Source organism: Leptidea sinapis, chromosome 14, assembly GCF_905404315.1.
Source record: "Leptidea sinapis chromosome 14, ilLepSina1.1, whole genome shotgun sequence".
Classification (NCBI taxonomy): domain Eukaryota; kingdom Metazoa; phylum Arthropoda; class Insecta; order Lepidoptera; family Pieridae; genus Leptidea; species Leptidea sinapis.
In genome coordinates, this window is record NC_066278.1 from 8,283,294 (window position 1) to 8,293,884 (window position 10,591).

Genomic DNA, 10,591 nt, shown 5'->3' on the forward strand with positions numbered 1-10,591 from the left:
CGATCAACTGATAGTCATTGCATACGCCCAGCCCTTTACAAAGCAGTGCCGCTCAGGATTCTTAAAAAACACAAAAATTCTGAGAGGCACTACAATTGCGCTCGTCACCTTGAGACAAAAGATGTTAAGTCTCATTTGCCCAGTAATTTCACTAGCTACGACGCCCTCCAGACCGAAACACAATAATGTTTACACATTACTGCTTCACGACGGAAATAGGCGCCGTTGTGGTACCCAGAATCTAGTCGACATCCTGTGCAAAAGAGCCTCCCACTGGTATACATGAGTCAGTGTCAACTTCTTTCTTTCTTTCATGTCTGTCGCGCCAGTCGCTCTTAATAGAGCTGGCTGGCCAATGAGAACCTCACCCAGGAAGGGCTGCGGCGGTGTTCTGTCAGGAGGATCAAACATGAACCAAAATATGTTGTTTAGTATAGAGTGGAGTGGAATACATTTTATAAATATCTCGATGTCTTCCCTACGTCAGCCATGTTTAATAGTTCTTGGAGTTTGTAACGAAACACAATTTTAACATTAGTTATTATTATTAAGTGAAACGTAGTCCAATGGAAATGACAATCATCCCCCCAATATTCTTGTTAATTTAGGTAGTAAATTCAAATTTCGTCATAGAAAAGTCTAGTCTAAAACATAATCTAAGAATAATTTCGTCAAATAAGTGAGACAAAAGTAAACATAACAGAACACTTATTATTTTGGGATACAACGACTAAAACAACATTTATATTTAAAATATAATATCCACATAACATAATAATATATACATAGTATGCACTTTGTTACAAATATAATAAATGCATTATTTATAACCTAATGTAACTTACTTATGTGTGTTTATTTTTAAGTCTCAGCAATATAGGTAATAATAACTTTTAATGCAGACCTTTAATTGGGCTTTGAATGTATAGATTTACGGAGTGTTTTTCAAGGTAAAGGTTGTCATTGTTTGTTGTAGAGATCTCTTATGCCACTCGCGGTTATTAACATTTCATGGCTACACCCGTTTAATACATAATATATTTGTAATATTAATAACTATTGTCCCCTTATCACTTATGTGCATATTAAGGCACGAATAACAACTTAAGTATATATGATTACCTAAAAGCCACAATATAAATAGATACCTATAAATGTAGATGTGCATTTGAATGAGATCTTGTTAGAAATATTAGAGAGTACACGAATGTTGCGACCGCTAGAATAGTGTAATTGAGTTATTTTTACAGCATCATGGACGTACGGTATTTAACTGTGGAGTCATGCTGCTGACATTGATATAGTGTTTGCTCTGCAAAAGAGAGCTGTTCGTGCTATATACCAGCTTGATTATAGACAGTCTCTCAAATAAAAGTTTAAAGATATAAATATTATGACTGTTAATTTGTCATTACATTTATGAAACTTTAATATATGTTTACAAAAATCGTCACCTTTTTGCTCTTAATACTGATTTTTATTATTATAACACTAGGAATTAGGGATTCCTTGTAACTAATTCTAGTAGGCTTCATAAGATACACAATAGCTTTAAGGGTGAATGTATACACTTTTATAATTAAGTCCCAGCCACTGTTCAGGCATTATTTATAAATAAATTTAAATGTTTTATTAAAAAACGACTCTGTCGTAAATCGTACTACTCCATAGCTGAATATGTAAGTGAGCCGACAGCCTGAGACTAGATTATGATTATTTTATAGCAATAGCAATGACAATACAATATTGTATATTTGCTTAAATAGAGCGCAAAAAAATGCTGGGAGAGTTTCTTGCGCCGCTTCTACTCTCTCAGTGCGCCATTTGTTTCCGAAGCGGTAGTAGTATCTAGTATATTAGAAATGACATGAAAAACAATTCTAAAGGAATCAATTTTGAGAAAATAAAAACTAGCTCTTACACACGAAGAAACATTCAAATGATTTGAGTTTTCTTTAGTGTTAATTCCGCCAATATTTGTCTCTAAACAATTCGACAAATGCATTTAAGAATAATCATCCCGAAAAATCACACTTCGCGGAACATTTAATTGACACCGGTCACTCACTCGGAAACAATAATAATTTAAATATTTTACATACATGTGAAAAAGCGTTTCGCTTGAATTTGTTAGAGCAATTAAAAATAATAAAACACAAAACTGACATGTTTACATTGTTGAATGAACAAACAAATTTGGTCCCTTCACCATTGTTACGTATCTCTTCCGGGGGTAAGGCGTCACAACAGTCAACCAATCACAGCGCGTCATTTCATGGGGCGAGGGTATAACAGAGCGGTTTCTGGCTCATTTGTTTCAGTCTCGTGCCAGATTTTGGCGACTCAACATGTCCTGAGGATGCCTCGTGTAGAGGCGAAATACGTGTCGAATTGTTTAAAGACAAATATTGGCGGCATTAAGACTAATGAAAACTCAAATCATTTGAATAATTATGGATTTCCGCAAAGTAACGCCTACTTCAATAAATTTTCACGAAGAAACAGTTTTAACTAATTACAATCGGGACTGTTTTCTCTTTAGCTTCCAGTCAGTAGGACGTGGCTTCGTATTCACAAATTGGAAACATGGCTAAAGTTTTGAATTGAAAGACGTGAAATGAAAGTGTGACAGACGATATTGTATTATTCTCTCTCTCTCTGGAGCGAACAAGATAATATAGTTTTGCATTTAATCCTGTTTCAGATTATTCTTTCTCTTCTCCTTAAGTCCATCTCTTACTATCTTGTGGAAGGATATCATGGTCATCACCACAACTGCTCGGAGAAGGCCCATGGACACTATCTGTAACAACACCTGAGTGACGCTGTCTATGTTCGCACACGACATCAATGACAGGAGTTGGCCACTCAGGCCAAACACGGAGTATGATTTACCATTCTGAAAAAGAAATAAATAATTTTTAATAGTGTTGTTTATAAAACAGAAATAATGTGTTAAGGCCAAATATGCCTAAAGGGTTTTTATAAATAGTGATACAGTCACAGAATTAATTAACTAATTTATTAATACATTAAATATTGTGGGTGCACGAAGAGCATTAATTCCTTCTCTTTCCTACCTGCTACCCTCTCCCTCCCTCTTACGAGCGCGAGCACAGCTGGTCGTTGCGTTCCGCGAGGAGTAATTAGTATTGAACTTGTCAACGCCGTGATAACTCATTAATTCGTCTCGTTACGTGTAATCTCGTGATCAAGTGTTTTGTGATCCCTAGTTTCATTATTATTGTATTCCGGAAGAAAGAGTGGCCATTCAAAGAGTTCATAAACTAAAGAGGGAAATTCGCGACCCGGCACGTGGTGGAAGAATCGCTGCTGCTCTGGCAAGTCCTGCTCTCTTGTTTCCTTACACCGGCCTCCTAATAAAAAATCATCACCTAGAACCAGCGCATACAATATTTTACGGTGGTGTTGAGGTGTAAATTACTACCTTTTAACTTACTAAATCAATTGCTTTCACACTTTACGGTAAATTAACTATTACATCCCAAGCCATTCGGTTTTACCAGGGGAAAGTAAACCATGGATACTGGAATGGCATTTCTTAACCCCTATACTTGGCAGGCCTTTTTTTCGATTTATTAATTTTTTTCGCAGTATTGTTGTCTAGGGTTTAAAGGGAGTAGAGAAAAAAAATATTTTACTTTTAGTTTTTAACTTATTGAATGTGTCTTTAAATGGACATTGCCAAGTCGGCTTCTATCAACTAGGAAATTTGTGTGTATCCCATAACACACACTGTCCGATTACCTAGTAACCAAGAATCAATATATTTTACTCAAAATATATAGTAGTTTTACTGTATATGAACGATCAATTCTTGAAATAAAAAATGTCATAAGCTATTTTTTCTTCAACTAAACCAACATTCTTACTGAATCCTCTTTGAAGTCAATAAATTCTTCAAAACAATAAACCTTACTAAGTAATTTTTTATGAAAATAAGGGACGAGACGAGCAGGAGCGGATGGTAACTTATACGCCCTGCCCATTACAATGCAGTGCTGCTCAGGATTCTTGAAAAACCCAAAAATTCTGAACGGCACTACATTTAATGCGCTCGTCACCTTGAGACGTAAGATGTTAAGTCTCATTTGCCCAGTAATTTTACTAGCTACGGCGCCCTTCAGACCGAAACAAAGTAATGTTTACACATTACTGCTTCACGGCAGAAATAAGCGCCGTTGTGGTACCCATAATCTAGCCGGCATCCTGTGCAAAGGAGCCTCCCACTGGTACGTGATTCAATCATGTAAATTCTAAGATACTTAATCAATATAACATTAAAAACTACTGGAATATTTTCCAAAAAGTAAGTCTTCGAAAGTAAATGATGTAACCATAACATATTCCGTCCTATTTAGGATGATATGTAAGGTAACAGTTACGGCATTCCACTCAACACAATCTTCGTACAGTATTTGCACCATCCCTTATATGTAAATGACCAACCTGATCATAACGTGTGACCATCAAGAGGCCTTACAGCTACTGGATTTTTCGCGAATTTCTGGTATACCTAACACATAGAGGGGCGGCGGTTATCGAAAGCAAGGGAGAAGGTCTGGCAGTTAGCCTGGATATTGTGAAGGCCTTTAATCGTTTATGGCACAAGGTGCTACTCTCAAAACATCCATCATTTGCGCTTCCCGAGAGTTTATGCAACTGGACCTCCCAGCTTCCTTACTGGGCGCAAAATACAGGTCGTTATCGACAGTTATTGCTCGAACCTGAAGCCCGTGAACGCCGGAGTGCCCCAAGTCTGTATGCTATATCCTACACTTTTTCTTCTGATGATATGATGGACACCTCCAACATACATTCCTATGTATACGACAGTACTGGTGATGCTGTATACACGAGGCATGCAGGTCTCTGGGGAAATTATCGACCAGTGCAACCTTTTCCAATTCAACAAGACTCAAGTTTGCGCGTTTACTACTAAAAAAAACCCCATTTGTTGTATCACTGCTCTTCCAGAACACTTCCCTTAATGCCTCATCTAGTATCGGAATAGGTTCTGGGTCCTAAAATCTCGAGCGATGGCCATTTCCGCGGTCATCTGGAAGACAAAGCCAAATTGGCTTAGAGGAAGCTGGGCGGCATACTTCAAGGCTACCCAAAATACGCGCAGGCCCGGCCACATCATCACCCCAGTATCAGCTCGAACCATTTGAGCGCGTACAATGCTGAGCTACTCGAATTGTCGGGAATCCAGGGCGAAAGCTAAATCACTTCGCATTGCATAGAGACATCCCTTTTTTGTGTGTCTCCTATATATATCCTATCCGCTATAAAAATAGTATTTATCACGGGGATTGTTCCGAAAAGCTGTTTCACCTGATTCCTGCCGCCGAATTCCACCTTCGTACAACACGCCACAAATGAGGATTTCAGCCCCACCATCTGGATGTGTGACGTTCCTCCATAGTGAGGTTTTCAAGGAACTTTTTTCCACTTACCACAACACTGTGGAATGATCTTCCTTGATTGATTGGCGGTGCTTCCGGGACAATACGACATGGGTACTTTCAAAAAAGCGAGTACACCTTCCTTAAAGGCTTTAAATTAGTTCATTAAATTAAATGCTCCTCTGATTTGACCTCTGCAGGGCAGTGTCGGACTTTCAAGACTTGTCCGTAAGTGGTATTTTAATATATTTATTTTAAAAACTTGTATAAGTAATGAAAGTTTTTTAGATTAAGGCATTCTAAACTAGCCTTATTTGATGATTAAAATAATTTTAAACACCTGCCTTTTCACAAAAAAAACATTTGAATATCACTATCACTAACATCTTAATATCGAATTTTTTATGTTTATTTTAGTATGGAATTGATGAATTTTTGTTTTATTGTAAAAATAACATTTGCTGATATTTTTTATCATTTAATTTTTTTTTTATGTTTGTATGACAAAGCAAGAAGACACTAATTCGCTTAAACTATGGGATGTGTCAGATTCATCACAGTCTTCAAAATCTCATGAGATTATTTAGCAAATTAGAGGTTGTGCATCATTCCATTACAGAGTTCTTCTGGCTACGCCCAGGTCTTAACCAGCAGTTCAACTCAAAGGCTATGAAGGCTTAATATCAAAACCATTTTTGTGGGCACTCAAAGATGTTAATCTAGTGCATCATTGTATTTCAGCACTAACTGCAACTAGAATAAACATAATGCTTACCAAAGCATCATACATCATCTTCCTGCCTACTTCTTCTGGACAATGCAAGCCACCAGAACCAGAAATAAGCTTAGTTTCCTTTGGTTTTGTCAGTTCTTCATTTTTGAATCCTGGAGTGTCAGTATCAGGGGGGAAAGCCAATGTAAGTCTCACATTAGTGCCGACAAGCTCCATAAAAATAGATTCTGCCAAACCACGGATCGCCCATTTTGCTGCTCCATAAGCACTGTAGCCATAAATACCTATAATTTTAGTATTACATATTTATTCTACAGACACTGTTGGTAAAGCTCAGTTAATTATAAAATAAGCACAAAAGTCAATGAAATTCTAAATCATTAACGGCGGTTTTCAATAACCTATCTATCCTTAGTTTTACTTACTGATGGTAAGACAAATCTATCCTTTTATGCTTACATACATTCAATAACCTATCTACAAAAACATAAAGCATTGGACTATAACTATATTGGACAAAAGTATGGATAGATAAAATCTTGTCATTAAACAATGACAGCAATGAGATATGTTATTGAAATAGTGTCAAAAATTATTTATTTTTTTACAAATTAGGATTAATTAAATATGAAGCCATAACTTCACCGGACAAAAATGTTTTTATGATAAAAAGTACTGTACACAATTTTTTTATTACCTTTAAATAAAATATTTTTTTTAATTCAAATCAAATCTTAAAAATTACAATAAAAGGGGCATATTAAAATATAGTGTATTTTATTATAATAATTAAATAACATTCAAAAACATTGAACAAGAAGATTAATCAATTTGAATTTTGTGTCAATCAGTGACTACTGACAAACAGACAAAGTTGGAACAATTACGTTAAAAGTAGGTTTAACCAAGGTTAGACAAAGGTATTCTATTTTTCTTGAAGTAATAAGAATGTAATACTAATTATGTATTCTCTGATAAAAACTCAACACAAAATATATTTATTGGTAATATGAATTGATCTACAATCAGCTGTATATTTATGTATGTTACAATTTTGACAAAAATTCATAAAAATATAACCTAAACTCATTAACATTTTTAAACTTTTTTTTTGCAAATACAGCAAACTACAGATTTCATTACTTTGATGATGTATAGTTAATATTATATTCTACTTATTAGGTCTGTTTCATGAAGGCACATGTGAAAGCAAAGTCCATACTTCCATGGTCAATCCCCTTGTGTGAATTCAATTTTATTTTGTAGGATCTTTATCAAAGAAAAAACCTATAAATACTTGGCACACTATAGGTTAGCCCAATACAAATTTAATTCTGAACTTGATCTCAATTCATTATTGATGATTGAGTTACACTAGCATAAAACTATAGGTACAGTTGTACTTTATATATAAATATAATTATTTCCATAAATATTAATATTCATTTAAATCTTACCTAATAATGCTGCTTCAGTGGACACAAAAACAATTAAGCCTTCATTACGCTTTTTCATTCCAGGTAAAACATATTTTGTGGGATATGCCGTACCAAAGTAATTTAAATCAATCATGTGTTTTATATCATCAACATTCATATCTTCAAACTGACCACATAAACACATTCCAGCACAATTTACTAACATGAAGATTGGGCCTACTTTTAACTCTAGTTCTGATAGACAAGTCTCAATAGTTTTATAATCAGACGTTATATCCAATGAAGCATACTGAATTTTCTGTTCCTTACTTACTATGTGTTTATCAGTTATTTCTTTAACAACTTCAGACAATTTATTAACATCTCGGCCAATAATTGTAACATTAGCACCTAATTTTGCAGCTTCAATTGATGCAGCTCTACCGATTCCACTTGATCCACCCGTAATTATAACATGCTTATTCCACAAATTCTTGTAAACAATTTTTCTTTCCAATGAAAAATATAATACGCAAACAAAAACTACTATTATGGTCACAATTGCATACAACAGTGTAAGTAATTCCATTTCTCTTAATTTATAAAGACTTAAAATACCCACATTTATTTCTTTTAGTGATAGTAGTAAATTAATTAGGTAATGATCTTTTTAATCTAACATAAAAATATCATTTTAGTAGTAGCACTTTATATATTAACTCAAAAAAAAAGAAAGAATGACAGATGACGGCTCAAAGAGGATGTAAATAATAATATAAGAGGCGGGAGGCCTATGAACTTGGATTCCATGCCACTAAATAAATTTAAAAATGTGAGGCAGTACTGTGTTAAAATTGATTTTTAGTTTATTATGAAACGTGCAGTGATTTGACATTTATTTAGTGGCACGGGATGCAAGTTTGGGATAGTCAATTGAAAGCAAATTAAAGTTTTTAGTTAAAACTGACATAGCTTCTGCTTACAATGTTTTATTTCCAAAATCCGGAGCCAAACTGAGTCCCTGACTCAAAGGCCTACCTTTCAGAGTAAAAACAATCTTTGGCTTACCTTTCCCAAGCGCTTTCCCCACCACCGGACGTTAAGTCATAGATAAATAGTGAAACTCTCTACGACAAACTGATTGACTGTGAATTTGTACAATCGAGTGAAGTCATTCACTCGATTGTATGAAACGTGCATTTATTGACATATTGTCGGCTATAATCTTGTAAAAAAAAGGATATAGCCGAAATCCACTAGGTTTTATGCAACTCGCTTTCAAACTTAGCCAGATTATACTTCGTGGCCAATCGCGATACTGTAATTACTACTATATCAAACTTATGTCAAATGACTGCACGTTTCATACTAAACTAAATTTCAATTTTTGCTTAGGCAGTCCTTATTACGTAATATTTACATTTTCTTTGATACAAATGGCGTTATATTATTAGTTCGACGTACATGAAACCTCCGATAGAGAGCGCCGATAGGGTATATACATGAATTTTAGAAATACGTAAATTCGATATCTTACATCCTCAAAATTATCAAACACATCAAATTATAAATAAAAACTTTATATTTATATATTATTAACTTATTATTATTCAATTAAAAAATAAATATTCTTTCCCGGCAATATATTTCGGCTATTCAAACGCGCCATTTTGCGCGGGGAATCTGTGACGTACAATATAGATAGACTCTGCAATCTATATTGTACTAATAAATGTATGGCCGGTTTTTTCCTTCGGTTATACTCCGAAAACTACTGAACCATTCGAATAATTCTTGCACCATTAGATGCATCGTGTTTCGGAGAAAGTTTTAGTATATAATATGTTGGTGATTACTTACTTAGAACCTATTTTTATTACCTAGTTTATAGTTTGATTGATTTTTACTTTAAAAATGCAAAAACTTAAAACAGAATCTTAACATTGATCTCAACGTGACTCATATGTTAATGATCTTTAATAACAGAAAAAGACAATGGATATGGTAATTCTAGCAAAATTATATTTTCTGCATTTATATATTAGGTTTAGTTTTAGAAAAAATTTGAAAGGAGAAAAAATTAAAATAAAATAAATTATCACATAATTACCTTGCAACTTTCACTCTTTAAAAATTAAGAAGAAATAAAATCATAAATAATAAAAAATACAAAAAATAATAATTGTAATTTTAGAACTTTTTGGGAGCCGTCGTTAGTAAAATTGTAAAAATGGGACTCTTACTGTAGACCTTTCGGTTTTGTTTTGGTGTCTGTATGTTTCTTATTATTTTATGTATATATAATTGATATCATCAATGTGGCTATATATTATATTAAATATTTTAAGCTATTGCATAGCTACTATCGCGGGCCTTGAGCGTGGAGACCGAATCCAGAAATTTCGTAACGAAAATAACCTAACACTTACTTACTAGATCTATATAGATATTTTGCCACGGTCGGAACAGCGGCTACACGCATGCTTTTCCCGCAGAAGGTCACAGGTTCGAGCCTGGGGTTTTAATTTCATTATTTTTTTATCACGTTTTTTTAATTTTTATTATTATGACAAGCATTTTTATTTAGTTTCACCTGTCCCGTTGTCTGTCTGTAATCAAATCTGGCAAGTAAAATGTTACTCACTTCCCGTTTCCTTTTTTTTTAAATAATTTTATCAAATAAATACTGCATAAATAAAATAAATAAATAATTATAATTGCATAAGTTCATAAAAATGCTATGCAATAGCTTTACCGCGGCAGTCCTCGAGTGCCACACGTCTTTTTTTTTTATAAAATCAATAACACATTATCTACCTATGTTCAATGCAGTCTTACTACTTTATAGCTTTTACTATTTATAATTTAGGCATAAATCACAGTGTACGGTAAAAAATCATATCTGATGAATTAATTAATGTACTTTTTTGCTTGCGATAATTGCATTTACTATCGCTATTGTATTGTAGTGTGCTATTGCAATGCTAAATTCATGTGTGCGTTAGTGTATC

General features: G+C 34.0%; 1 protein-coding gene across 1 annotated transcript; it reads right to left on the reverse strand.

Annotated features, from left to right (window-relative positions):
• Positions 1-741: 741 nt before the first annotated feature.
• On the reverse strand, positions 742-8,306 carry LOC126968131 (3-ketodihydrosphingosine reductase). The gene is made up of 3 exons (XM_050812997.1): positions 7,620-8,306; positions 6,205-6,446; positions 742-2,899 (listed from the first exon to the last, which is right to left on the reverse strand). Exons 1-3 carry the CDS (start codon positions 8,167-8,169, stop codon positions 2,690-2,692), a joined length of 1,002 nt encoding a protein of 333 aa, XP_050668954.1. The 5' UTR covers positions 8,170-8,306; the 3' UTR covers positions 742-2,689.
• Between the last annotated feature and the right edge of the window lie 2,285 nt (positions 8,307-10,591).

Excerpts from the sequence above, each read along its gene's own strand:
- LOC126968131 (XM_050812997.1), bottom strand. The coding sequence starts at position 8,169 with ATGGAATTACTTACACTGTTGTATGCAATTGTGACCATAATAGTAGTT. Across the intron at positions 6,447-7,619 it reads CACTGAAGCAGCATTATTAG|GTATTTATGGCTACAGTGCT; the intron begins GTAAGATTTAAA and ends CTAAAATTATAG. Across the intron at positions 2,900-6,204 it reads AGATGATGTATGATGCTTTG|AATGGTAAATCATACTCCGT; the intron begins GTAAGCATTATG and ends TTTCTTTTTCAG.